The sequence below is a fragment of the Rhinichthys klamathensis genome, unplaced genomic scaffold (assembly GCF_029890125.1).
Source record: "Rhinichthys klamathensis goyatoka isolate OS25496 unplaced genomic scaffold, OSU_Roscu_1.1 h1tg000247l_1, whole genome shotgun sequence".
In the NCBI taxonomy this organism is placed as follows: domain Eukaryota; kingdom Metazoa; phylum Chordata; class Actinopteri; order Cypriniformes; family Leuciscidae; genus Rhinichthys; species Rhinichthys klamathensis.
Window position 1 is genome coordinate 1,220,080 of NW_026606769.1, and position 14,734 is coordinate 1,234,813.

At 37.8% G+C, this 14,734-nt stretch overlaps 1 protein-coding gene across 1 annotated transcript; it reads right to left on the reverse strand.

Moving 5' to 3' along the window:
- Positions 1-903: 903 nt before the first annotated feature.
- itpka (inositol-trisphosphate 3-kinase A) lies at positions 904-14,349 on the reverse strand. Its single transcript, XM_056266348.1, has 7 exons — positions 13,607-14,349; positions 9,275-9,374; positions 8,323-8,536; positions 5,547-5,751; positions 3,096-3,194; positions 2,312-2,383; positions 904-1,432 (listed from the first exon to the last, which is right to left on the reverse strand). The coding sequence occupies exons 1-7, from the start codon at positions 14,045-14,047 to the stop codon at positions 1,229-1,231; spliced, it is 1,335 nt and encodes a 444-aa protein (XP_056122323.1). The 5' UTR covers positions 14,048-14,349; the 3' UTR covers positions 904-1,228.
- Between the last annotated feature and the right edge of the window lie 385 nt (positions 14,350-14,734).

Below are 14,734 nucleotides of genomic sequence, written 5' to 3' on the forward strand. Positions count from 1 at the left end.
TCACACTAAACTAACCCTTATATTATGTAGCTGTAATATTTAATCTCAGTTTTATTGGTGTTTTTTTATTATTATTTTTGTTGGATTATGTTGAGGTTATCACTGCCAATCTTCTGCATTTGTCTTTGCAGTGGCTCATTTCTAACTAGCCAGATTAGAAATGTACCATCATATGAAGTGAATTTTAACGTACATGTACTACCTGTATTTTTTTCTTTTTCCCAAATATGGACGTTGCTGCATAATAGCAAACTTTAAATAAATTGTTTTTGTCTATAATCCTGATATGAAGGACCATACTTACATGAATTTTGGAAATACAGAATGATTTTTGAGCAGATGTTTTATTTGTCATAAACATACTGCACAGCACAGGGAACACTGTAATGAAACTCACCTGCCCCCCTAAACAAAATAGTGTCACAACGTTAAGTTTGTCTGATAATGAAACACTTTCAGTGGTGTGCAGGTATAGAAAATCATAACCCTGGTTCTTATACATAAAACCAATACTATATATCCACGCAATCATCCAAATAATCTATTACACCACCCTTGATTGATCACTGAAGTCAAAGCGATTAATATCATATTGTATATAAATGCACTATTGTGCATTATTCACATCGTATCACTGTATGCGTTCCACTAATCTGTTCTACTGTATGTTAGTTTGATGGTACTTTAAGAAAACAGTCAGTTGTGCAACGTCAATTGTTTGACTAGTGTTTGTTGGGCCTAGACATGGAACAATGTTGCTAACAGCTAACCTTGTATGATGTGTGAAGAAATTGATTTTGATAGATTCCAGCATGCAAACTACCAGCCTAAAAAATGTACTGAATTTGTCCCGTATCATCGAAAGGTTTATGCTTAAGTGTTAGTTTTGTAGACAAATATACATTGTACCTGTTCATGTGATTTTTTTTTTTCTTTTTCTTTTTTTTTACAAACTACATTTGTAATTAAAATTGTATTTGTTTTGAACTTTTCTTTCTTTTTTTTTGGACATTGGGGAAGAGTAATTGTGTGATGCCCAATGACAACAAACACATTTTTGAAACCATGATCATGGCGAAATGCTTTTTACAGCTTAATACTGTAAAGTAATGGACTTGCTCACTGGTAGTCTCCCCATTATGCACTGCAGAAGGTTTATAAGTGTCTATCAGCATGCCGTAGCTGTCACTCGTACTGGACAGTAAGTGAAAAGTTCACAGTAAGAAGGTCACTCCCTGGCTAATAAGGAAAGGGTTTGCTGCAGGTTGTCAAGGCCCCATAAGTATCCGTCTTCTCGGTTGCCTTCCTCCCAGGGTCTGTAGTGATCCAGCTTCTGTCCTTCTGAGAGAAGGATGGTTTTACCAAAATCAATGAGCCAGACCTCAGCTCTCTCTTTGTGATCATGAATGAAGAGAAGCGAACTGCCAATGACCTGAAAGACATCCAACATTGACTATGTTTGCATGTGCACCAATAATTTGATTTTTTTCTTTTTACAATAATCAAAATAAGGACTTGATCATAGTAAGATGTTTACATGACAAGCAAAACTCTTCACTCCAGTTTACAAGCAATTGTCACACGTCCGAGCACACAATAATGCATGTAATAATGCAATTAAGGTGTTTGCATGCCTGTTTATAGTAATTAAAATTGTAAAAGTGTAATGCAAGTATGGCTACTAACTATGATTATGAGCTTAATTGCATTAGTTTGATTGAAGTATTGCATTTACACGAAGTAAAGTTTAATCACAATATTGCCAAAATCTCATTCTAATCGCATTGAGGATGCATGTAAATGGTTGAGTAATTGTTGAGGAGGGCCAAATCATGTAAAAAAAACAAACAAGATTTATACTACCGTTTAAAAGTTTACGGTAGTGAGCAGGTAAGATTTTTGTCACATTTTTGAAAAAAGTCTCTTATACTGATGAAAATAAAGCTGGATTTATTTAAAATATATTTTTGTGGAAACCATCTTACTAACCCCAAACTTTTGTTGTGTATACAATATTTCAGTACAGTATAGTGCAACGTTAAATAAAAATATGGCGCATAATAAAAAAAATATATATATATATTCTTGGACATTTATAGTTAGATATTAATTTGAAAATTATTAACTCCAAAAAGCTCATGTTAATTAATTAGATATTAGTTGGAAGTGTACATATAGTGCTTAAATAATAACTTTTAAACATAATTTAAACATTTGTTTTTAACATTAATCAGTAAATATTTACATCACACAACTTCAAAAAATAAGATAAAACTCAACATTACAGAGCAAAAAAAAATTTGTATTTTACCTCATGTTTCTTGAAGAACTCTGAGGCTTTCAGTGCCTGTTTAATATCTTCCATCCTTGTAATATAGGAGTTCTATTAGGTAAGTGAAGGAGAAGAGCACATCAATAATCAATAATTCAACTGGAATTATCCTAGAAGTGATTTTTTTTCTTCAGTATTCACTGGAGAGAGGCTCCAATTACACAAGGACACCTTGTAAGTGCAGTTAATTTGTTTTCTGTTGAGACATTATCTTCCTGTGCTTGCCTATTATAAAATATTATTTAAACAATTGTTTTAAACCTTCCAGCTATATCTGCTAGTTCTAACTCAGTTCTAGTTCTAAAAAGATTAAGTAAAAACATACAGGCAAAACAAAATGAATACCCGTGGGTCCTGATTATACGCATTCATAACAGTCTGAAGCGCAAGCTTCCTGTCACGTAATGACGAATATGAATCACCAAGGACCACGATTTCAGCTAAAAATCTTCTTTACTGTAAAAGTCACCTACATCTTGGATGGCCTGAGGGTGAGCAAATCTTTGGGCGAACTATCCCTTTAATGCACCTTACCCTTCATTTGAAGAGACATGTAGACCCCAAACTGAACAGATGAGCTTTTATGATTCTGTTTGAACTGCCTTGTTGAAGATCACTGAGAGTAAACAATATCTGGCCTTTTTACATCAGACATGTATATCCTGGATACAAAGTATTCAAGGTGTAGTGTTGTTCCACTGAAATGTAGGCGTGTGTGCATTATGTCAGAACAGGTTGATCTAGTTCTCAAGAACTCACGCACAATTATGTTTTTATTGCCCTCGACGAAATCCTTAAAGACCTGAATGACGTCTTCCTTTGACCGGGTCTTTTTAAAGTCTGTGTTGCAGGTTTCTCCTCTCTGAAATAAGAAAACAATGTATTGTATTGAATGTAAAAACAAAAAAGTCAGATGAAGAGTTTTTACAAATCAGCAGATTGAGGGCAATATCTGAAATCTGATGGATTTCAGTGAGGTCGGCGCTTAAAGACATTTTCCGTTCAGGTTTAAAAGAGCCCGCATGTTCCAAATTACCAGGTGGAAAGATTTATTTTTCTCTGATCCAATTCATTGCTCATGCTTTGTTACTAAGCAGATCCTCGTTTACTGTGGGGATTGTGGATGAGACATCTCCTTAGTACCGAAGTATCCATCATGCCAAAGCCATGTTATGTTATGTCTTCCACGGCAGAATCATATCATATCATAACCACCAAACCAGAGTCTTATGTCAAGACTGTCATGTTAGTCAAGTCATGTCATGAATGCCAATTCAGAGCCTCTTCATGAAATGGCCACCACGGCAGAGTCAAGTCACGTCATGGTTGCCAAGCCAGAGGATACGGAGCTTGGTCCAACATTGAATTCATTAACCATGATGACTTGGTAGTTCCAAGTCTAGTGGTCCCAAGTCCGCTGGTTCCAAGTCCGGGTGTCCCAGAGATCATGCCACTGTCAACACTACTTGTAGTGATAGCCACTGCTATTCTGTATGTGGGCCACATACACCTCTTCAGAAGGGGCGGCTACAGCTCCTCCCGAGGCGGCAGCGTTCGCTATAGATCCTCTCGAGGTGGCAGCGTCCACTACAACACCTATAGAGAATGCAGCAGCTGTCATAGACGATACTGAATCTTCTGAGAACCTTGTCACAGTCAAGGAGATCATCCATAAAAGGTTTATGGATCGAGTCACAACCACTGACCAAGTCCATCAACTTTTCTTGCCCCAGGTTTCAACCAGAGAGAGCATTCAGGAACCATGTCTGTCTCAAATCACGGTCACAGAGACTATTCATGAACCATATTTGCTTTAAACAAGTCAACGAGGCTATTGATGAACTGTCCATGATTCATATCATGCCAACTGTGTCACATCCAAGGAGTCAGTACATGCCGGCCATGTCCTAGTCATGAATGATGTTCATGTTTCTGATCCACCATGGCCTCCTGTTTCTACTCCACAATCCAGGCCTGCCCATGCTCTACAGTCATGGTATTTCATTGTTGCAGGACTTAAAGACCCAGTCCGATGAAAATAATGTTTTTCTAGGTGTTAACATGTTCTTGTGGCATTTTTCTGATGTTAGAGGACATATCTTGAGAAAAATCAGCTCAAAGTTGTATTTCTGAGTATTTCTACATTCAAATGGCTGTGAATCAGTAGCAGACGCTAAAATGCCGGCTAAAATCGACTGGAGTTGTGACGTAGTAACTCCACTGGGCGTCTCCACACGCGACGTCTTGGAGTGAAATAATGATCGATGATAACTTTGATTAACTTCGGATAATAATAATTAACGTGTATATAATACTGTTGCCCCACCGGTATTGGGGATGTAAGCTAGCGGGAGAGACAGCTCTCAGCAACGGGTAGGGGGAGGGTCGTCTCCGTGCCAACGGCTCCGCCCACAACGCAGAGGCGAATTGCTAATGAGCTACTGCCGCTCTGCTGAAGCGAAGTCCCAGGAAACGGCACAGGTTTTGTGATTTTGGCTAAAAATGGCATATCATAATTTAAAGACCACTGGGAATGTTTAAAAATAGCTCAAAATATGATCGGAGTGGGACTTTAAGCCATAAATCAAGCCATGAATTATGCCTTGTAACAGACCACTTCATGGTCCAGGCACGCCTTCCCTCCCCCTTGTACGCCTCTGCTCCACCATCCTCTGGGACTTAAAAAAAATGTTCTTGTGGTGTTTGGTTTGGGTGTCTAGAGACACCCATAAATGGGGGGATATGTAAGGCTGGTGTTTGGTTGGGCTCTTGTTTTCATGTTTTTTTGCTTTGTATTTCATGTCATTATGTTTTCCATGTCATGTAATTTTCCCATATACCCCATGTGATCATGCCATGTGCTTTTGTTTTCTATTGTGTCAAGTTCCCACTGGTCCATTGTTCCATTGCATTCAGGTGCTTCTTCAGGTGTTATGCTGTAACCTGCTGTCCTGAGTTTCACATCCATGCCACACCATACCAAGTGAAGTTCATGTTTAAGTTATGTTCATTTTTTTAAGTCATCGTTTTATTTTTGTACACTTTTGGAAAAAACTGCAATTGGGTTCAGAACTCCGACTTCAGTGGATCCGTAACAAATATAATTATTAATTTATTTTCTTCAAATGAATTTATTTAATATAACAATCTAGTTTCAATGTCCTGGTTTTCTACTGAACTCAAATTTGCTGTGATTTTTAGGCACTGTGGCTACCTTGATACCCTCAATGCGGAAGCCCAGAGTGTTAGTAGAGCTGAGACTTTCTCTCCACTGCATGTAGCGTGGTTTGGTTACTGCCAGCTGCTTCTTCTCCTCCGCTGTTGGAGCCTCACTGTCCAGCTCCATCATCTTATTATACAGGTCCTCACGCAGCTTTGGCTTCACCCTTGCCCGCACCAACTCCTCCTCTAGATATGTCCTGAAAGAAAGAAAGTTAGAATTGGATATTTAACTACCTGAAAATGTACTGCAAATTCTGGAACCTGATGGAAATGTCTATTAATCATGGCTGAAATGTTGATTCAATCATGTGCATTTTTTATTTCATTTGTTTTTATTTTTATTTTGTGCATGTGCATTTTGTTTTTATTGCAAGCTTGAACTTTACTTGACTTCCTGTGTGAGAAGAGGAAGTCACTAAGGGACTCCTTGCACAAAATGTCTCTCAGTGTGTAAAAAGAATACGTGAAATGCATGTGAGAAGGAAGCCCTCAGGGACGCCCTGTCTGCCTTGCTAAGCATGCATGTAAGTTTTGACTGCATGTGCACAGGAAGTGGTTATTATTGTGCGTGGTGAGAGGGCCTCTCTCTTCATGAGCCCCACCCATTGCCCTGACAGGATGCAGGCCAACAACCAGAACAGGTGTTTTAGCAGGCAGAGTAAACTCATTATGCACAATATGTTAGCATGACTATGAAAAGGAGAGAATTAAACATTAGCTAAATAAGTAATACTTGCTGTGTTATATTTGTAATATTGTGTGTTATTTAATATTAAATTATAACATATAACATTATATAGCAATATAATTATTAGTATAAATTTAAATAATTGCCCTACTCTTTCAAATTGTTCTATTTCAAATGAATGCTGTTCTTTTTAACTTTCTGTTTATCAAAAAATCACGATTCCCATAAAAAAAATTAGACAACACTGATAATATTAAATGTTTAATGAGCACCAGATCAGCATGATAGAATGATTTCTGAAGGATTATGTGACAATGAAGACTGGAGTAATGGCTGCTGAAAATTCAGCTTTGCCATCACAGGAATAATAATTTAAAAAAAATATATATATATATATATGTGTATATATATATACACTCACCGGCCACTTTATTAGGTACACCTGTCCAACTGCTCGTTAACACTTAATTTCTAAGCAGCCAATCACATGGCGGCAACTCAGTGCATTTAGGCATGTAGACATGGTCAAGACAATCTCCTGCAGTTCAAACCGAGCATCAGTATGGGGAAGAAAGTTGATTTGAGTGACTTTGAACGTGGCATGATTGTTGGTGCCAGAAGGGCTGGTCTGAGTATTTCAGAAACTGCTAATCTACTGGGATTTTCACGCACAACCATCTCTAGGGTTTACAGAGAATGGTCCGAAAAAGAAAAAACATCCAGTGAGCGGCAGTTCTGTGGGCGGAAATGCCTTGTTGATGCCAGAGGTCAGAGGAGAATGGCCAGACTGGTTCAAGCTGATAGAAGGGCAACAGTGACTGAAATAACCACTCGTTACAACCGAGGTATGCAGCAAAGCATTTGTGAAGCCACAACACGCACAACCTTGAGGCGGATGGGCTACAACAGCAGAAGACTCCACCGGGTACCACTCATCTCCACTACAAATAGGAAAAAGAGGCTACAATTTGCAAGAGCTCACCAAAATTGAACAGTTGAAGACTGGAAAAATGTTGCCTGGTCTGATGAGTCTCGATTTCTGTTGAGACATTCAGATGTTAGAGTCAGAATTTGGCGTAAACAGAATGAGAACATGGAACCATCATGCCTTGTTACCACTGTGCAGGCTGGTGGTGGTGGTGTAATGGTGTGGGGGATGTTTTCCTGCCACACTTTAGGCCCCTTAGTGCCAATTGGGCATCGTTTAAATGCCACAGCCTACCTGAGCATTGTTTCTGACCATGTCCATCCCTTTATGGCCACCATGTACCCATCCTCTGATGGCTACTTCCACCATGTCACAAAGCTCTAATCATTTCAAATTGGTTTCTTGAACATGACAATGAGTTCACTGTACTAAAATGGCCTCCACAGTCACCAGATCTCAACCCAATAGAGCATCTTTGGGATGTGGTGGAACGGGAGATTCGCATCATGGATGTGCAGCCGACAAATCTGCGGCAACTGTGTGATGCCATCATGTCAATATGGACCAAACTCCCTGAGGAATGCTTCCAGCACCTTGTTGAATCTATGCCACGAAGAATTGAGGCAGTTCTGAAGGCAAAAGGGGGTCCAACCCGTTACTAGCATGGGGTACCTAATAAAGTGGCCGGTGAGTGTATATAAATTAATGGTGCTCACGTGAACAGCTTCAGAGACTGACACGGAAGAGAAGAAATTGTTAAATAAAGTCGTTATTTTTGTTTTGTTTTTGCGCACAAAATGTATTATCGTCGCTTCATAACATTAAGGTTGAACAATGTAGTCAAATGGACTATTTTAACGTTGTCTTTACTACCTTTACTGGGCCTTGAAAGTGGTGATTACGTTGCAGTCTATGTTGGGGTCAGAAAGCTCTCAGATTTCATCAAAAATATCTTAATTTATCTTCCAAAGATGAACGAAGGTCTTACGGATTTGGAATGACATGAGGGTGAGTAATTAATGACAGAATTGTCATATTTGGGTGAACTAACTGTCATTTTTTTAAATTACAATTTTACAATAATAATCTGAGTATGTGTAAAACGTGTCCGTGTAAAAAAAAAAAAGAGCATCTGTTATCCAATCACTGTACCTCACTCCCATCTTGCAGTCCATGACGTTCGGCAAATCAAAGTTGGCCAACAGGTCTTTCATTTTGAGAAAGAGCTCTCCATCTCTCTTAACCACTCCATAATAGCTGGGCACGAAAGAATGTAAAGCATCCTCTTTCAGCTTCTCAAAACACAGCTTCTCATTCTCTGAGAACTTCTTCAGTATGGAGCCCTCATCCCCTGCTTTAAAGCTGCCTGGGGAGAAACACAAACACAAAGGAAGACTGGAGTCACTGGAGCATATATAATCAACACTGAGCCGCTCAGCCAGTCAACCAGATCTTAGTCAGAATATGTGCCTTTATCATCTGTGAATATGAACATTACATGCACACATTTATAGTGTTAAAAAATGTTAGATATCGCGTGTGTTTATTTTACATGTTTGATATCTGCAGCTTAAGATGTGTAAATGAAAATAAGATCATATGTAAAATGTGTATTCTTTGACATGTGAGTCAAGCGTCATCACACTGATCATAACCACTTCCCAAAATATGGTATCAAATGACTGTACTTCCCCATGTATTTAAAAGCCCTGTTTACAAAAACAGCCAGAAAACACAAGCTAAAATCAGTGGTGTTTTCACAAAGGCAATCTGTCTGCAAATAAATTTGAATAAGAGAATTACTGATTGTACAGAAATAAATAAGAAAGAAGTTACAAAAAGCAAAGCTACACATGAAGTAAGATAATTACAATAATAGACTAAAAAGCATATTCAAGTCTTACTCGGTTAGGTTTTGATAACTTGTTAGTAAAAAGTAACATATTAATAAATGATTAAATTACTGTTAGTAAATTGATAGTCCCAAGCATAAAGTACAATGCTGTTCCATATGCATTTAACCCGGAAACTGTGCAAACTGTAGATATGGAACTGAAACATGAATTTACATCAGACAGAAATGTGCAGCATTTTTTGGGCATACCTTTATGGCCTGCTAGCTGAACCCAGGACAGGCGTCTTCGTTGTGAGGCCACCAAAGGGCAATGGACAATAGTCTTCAGCTTCCTCCAGGCATTGCTTTGCTGGAACACATTAAAACATAATCATCCATGACTATGATAGAAGTGCATTAAATATTTCAAACTCTCTGCTGAATTTATATAAAGCTCAACCCTTGACCACCCAACAATAAGTCTGAGATTGGATTCCAAAAAAGAAGAGTGACCACCAGTGACTGAAACCAACTGACAGTGTTTTTTTTAAACACTGCACAATGTTCCTTAAGTGTGTAAGACTGACTCACACACACATGGTCTCATTTGGAGCTGTGAAGCTCAGTAATCCAGCACTGCAGCCCATAAAATAGACGTTTGTTTTGCTGCCCATTTCAAATAAGCAACCTTGAAACCATTTCTGTTCATTTTAGGAGTAACATTAAATGAACCAAAGGCAAAGCTAAGACAGTGCAATGCAAATGTCAACGTGAAATGCGTTCACAATGCATTTCACTTCTATAATGTGACATACTTCTGAGTGAACCAGGATATTTAGTGAGGAAAAATGTAGGATGGGAGATCGTTTTATCCATTATCCATTAATGCTGCTAGTCTTATTGTGAATTCTCCATGGCATGTTATTCCAACAGAGCAAATTGTGGTCAATTTTGATTTCATGTTGATTTTAAAGTCGTAGTGTAATGGTGGAGGAGGTATGAAAATGGTGGAAATAAGATTTTTTTTCTTCACTAGAAGATTGATTTATGTCATTTTGATTATAAATTATGTTTAGAATAAATAATAAATAAATAAATGTTTAGAACACCCATAGGGTCCGGTGAATTTTGATTTCAGAACACGTTATTTCTAATGTATTTAATATATATATATATATTATTTCTAATGTATTTAATATATATATATATTATAAATAAAATAATGTGGGTTACAGGTGCACTTTGTGTGTTGGTCTAGTTACTGTGTCTAACATTTGTATGGCAGTAATGCCCTTAAATAATTTATCTTTATTTTATTTTGTCACAAATACACAGACATGTTTCCCCCAAACTGTAAAAAAAAAAAAAAAAAAATTCCCTTGGGAGATCATTTACTCCATGTGTTGAAATAGTAAGGGTGTAACTGAAGTGCAGTGTTTGTTCTTCCACTTGACATGGAAAGAAACATGTTTCTTTCTACCTCTGATGTGGAAGAATGAAGCAGACGATTCAAGTTTACCAACATGTTAAATTGTCCCTCAGGCACAAGATCTGAAAACCTTCTTTACAATGCAGCATGCAGCAAATATTGAGCCTTTAAATTGGACGTATACATAAAACTGCTTTTGAGGGTTGGACAAGATCCAGAGAGTACATCATATTTAAAGTCAAGCAGACTGCGTACAGCCCTGTATAAATACAGCGAAAAGCCATAAACCAAAGGCTATGACCTGCACTTTGTGGAACTGTGCATACACACATTTGTAACACGCCATAACTAAATATTGAACTCGACAGTCATGCAGTCAATTCAAACATTATGGTGCCAACTCTCAAACAACTACCAATCATGATTTATAAAAATGTGACATGTTTCTACAAAAAAATAAAAAGCTTTACCTTTAGTAAACATATCACATACTGAATAACAAAAAAGTCAACACTCTATTTTCCTTTTACAAGCATATTAAAAAGGCATTTATGACTTGAAACTATATACAAATCAAAGTGAAAATGTTAGATGTTAAATGTTATCTTTAGTACCTTTGTTTAGTATCTGTTGTTTGTTTGCTAGTTAGTCAAATAGACAATTATCACAACTGTTATTCCACTGTTATAGTGAAAATGTGCTTCTAAACTACAGGAATTACATATATTTACTGCAGAAAAGATCTCATTTCCATTGTGAGTATTCAAGAGTTTATAAAACTGACCTGAAGTTGGACTATATATAAAACTGCGGATGGAAACTTGTTTGTGACACTGTGGCTTCTGCCTAAATGTCAAGCGGCAATGAGTTTGTTTTGATATAGGCTGATAAAAATGAAGCGTTTGCCACTTTGTGACACTGCATGTGCTTTCCTTCTCAGAATATTAGAGTCTGGAACAGGTCTGTGCAAACATTCAATTCAAGTCCCTCTGAATGGCTTTTTACAGTGTCATTGAGCTTGAGCATCAACATTCAGTCAGTTCATTCAGTGCAAGATGTGTAACTTTCTGAAAAGGAAAGAGTAGATACTATGCAGACGTGATGTCCAGATTTACAGAGGCAAAGTGTTTAACGTACAATGACAGCGAAGGCCTTCTATGGCATTGAATGAGCGTGAGGACCACAATACATAACACATCCATTCAAAATAATCCCAGACATGGCAGAAGTGAGAAACAAAACGTTAGGAGATGATCGCTAAGATGTATTTATCTAAGTTAAATGTATTATTTATTTTTATTTGTGATTCTCTCATATTTTGGCAGATGCTTCTATCTGAAACCAGTTCAAAGTCCTTTTTATTAGGATGTTCCTTGGGAATTGAAGCCATAATCTTTGGTTGCTATAGTTGCTAGCCGAGTAACAGAAATAATATGGGCTAATTTATGTACTTTTTTCATCATCCAGTTGAATGCTGCACATTGGTGGTGGTTGAGGAGATTCCATGTAAAGCGCTGTAAGTGCCGAGAAAAGCACTATATAAATGTAACGAATTATTATTATGATTTTCAAATTAGTATTTAGAAATCATCTATGCTTGTCCCATCCACTAACAAGGATATTTTCGAAACAATTTGCAAAGGTCATCACTTCGAATTCACCCACTGTTACAGAAATTAACAACATGTGAGTAGGCATATGAAAAAAAAAGGGCCTTGGCACATAGTGGTTAAGCCTGTTGAGCTTGTTATTTTAACGCTCGAAGTGCTGCCAGGTTATTAAAGCTGCACGCCTGTGATATTTGCTCAACTCAATCTACATTGAAGGCGCTAAAATTCCAATTAAAACGCTGACCAGCCTACTTTGTAAACAATGCAGGAGAAACATATCAATCTGCTATGGATGGATGATGGATTTTTCTGTTATATTTTTAGTTCCCCACTACTGCAAATATTTCATCAGAAAGAACATAGAGCCACCTGATACAGATCTACATAGCTGCTAATGTCATGTGTTGTGTCACATACAGTAGCCTACTTTTCAATTGGCAACATGGTGAACAGACATGATTTCACAATTAGAAGCAAGTACAGACAAACAGACACCCACACAAACATACCATAATGATGAACCGGCATGAGCTCTACAGCTAAAGATCGAACACACAGCACATTGTGTTAATGGTGGAAATATGCAGATTTCAATCAAAAGTATTCTAATGCCTCAGTTATGGGGTCAAATGAAGATAACAGGTATCGAAAGCCTCGTTGGCAACTCAAGAACAGATTAAAAAAGGATTTCATAATGTAACAACAGTTCCTCATTACTATAGTCTCATGTTCTCATGACATGTTTCGAATAGTCTTCTTTTATTTAGTTTGAGAAGAGATGTATAAAAATAAAGAGTCCAAAATTAAGGTTATTTCTATTTATCTTATATATCTTATATTGAAGACCGGGACTAGTTGTCACATAGTGAAGTTGTCACAAAAGTGTCTCTCAGTTTTGAGTCAAACGGCCAATTACACAAATGTTGCCCTAGAAGTGGGTTTGTGGGTTTCAAACTCCTATTTCAATTAGCTCAAAGTCCTAGTTTTAGTTTGAAAAAAAAAAATGTTTTAAATTAAAATTACATATAATTACCATATATGTATATATACATATTTACCATATGTATATATATAATTACAATAATAGTTTGCCAAGACAATGCTTATATTTTTGTTATTGTTTTGTTGCATTAATTATCTTGTCAGATTCAAGTGTGAAAACGTGCCCCTTGTAATCTGATAACATGATAACATAAGGCTGTCACAAAAGATCAGCATCTGTCTAAAGAACTGTCTTTTGTAAGTGTAAAGAACTCCAGCCAGACATTTACTTTAAAACATACATTATTCTGATAAATATTCACAGTAAAATGTGACAACTATAAAACCAATACTGTCAAATAACCTTGCTACAATCTACACTCCTGAAGGCCATTCCAGTGATCAGTTCTTTACAAAAATAATAATAATCTAAAAAAAACTTTTTTCCACTACAAAGAACCTTTTGTGCAATGGAAAGTTTCCATGTGTGTTAAAGGTTCTTTATGGAACCATAGGCTAGATGCCAATAAGGAAACTTTATTTTTGTAAGTGCCTCCGCACGTAAATCACTAGGCTACATACCTCTCCTGAGTCTAGCGAGTCCCCCAAATGTTCCAGAGTCACGATGCCTTTGCTTTTGGTCTCGTTGTCGCTGAGAATGTCATCCTCCGACTCGTCGAACGCCGTTGAGGAGCCGTTGGAAGAGATGGAGGAGTTGGAGAGTTTGCGGCGCAGCCGTCCGTTCACCTCCTCCTCCAGATCCTCCTCGGTGATCTCCCGTGAGTCCCCATCAGACGTGATGGTCACCTGCGGCACCAGGCACCCTCTCCCCGGCTTACCGTCGCAGAGAAAGCCTGCTTGCCCAGTGTACTGTTCCGCCATCTGTGCTTGATCATCACAAATCTCTGTGGATGAAAAGTTATGTGCGCGTCCTCCTCCTCCTCCTCTCCCTGATCCGTCGCAAACAGGAGATGAACGGGAGAACACCGCCTCTCTCAGCGACCTCCGACTCTGTTTGGGCATCGAGGTGACAGGAGGGTTCAGATTAACCCCCCTCTGATCGAGGGGCCACACGCTGCTAGTGAGTGGGGGCCCCCAAAAAGAAATCCTGCGTATCGCCGCGGAAAATAATCAGTCGGTTCAGTCCAGGTAGAGATAAGGCTACTTTATTTCCAGTAAGTTACGTAACAAACGATCTCCCTCCGGATAACTTTGTTTGGCTTAGCGTGAGTCTGTGGACGTGCATTCACAGCCACGGAGACCCCGTTAACAGCGCTCGAGCTCTGTGAACACACATCTTCCGCATTTGAAACGTTTCAGCGCTCTTCCTGACTTTTAATTTGTTCGGCATTTGCTTGATAGCTCATTTCCTCGTTCTCTGTAGTAGGCTATTCCACTTCTGTTTATTGTAATGTATCAGTCACATCTGTTCTACATGCAATATAGATATCTAACAATATTATAAAGCATTGTTTATCCAAATGATTTTGATTATTTCTCAGATTTATGTTAAATTATATTTAAGAAAATTAAGGTTTGCAAATGTCAAAACGGATAAATACTTTAAAGTTTTTATGCTTAATAGCCTAATATAATAGGCCTCTAATATTACTATAATAGGCTATTACAATATTACTATATATTTGATCCTGTAGGCTAATTCATACATAAACAAGGTTTGTGTTTGTCAAAACTTTACTGGTGAAACTA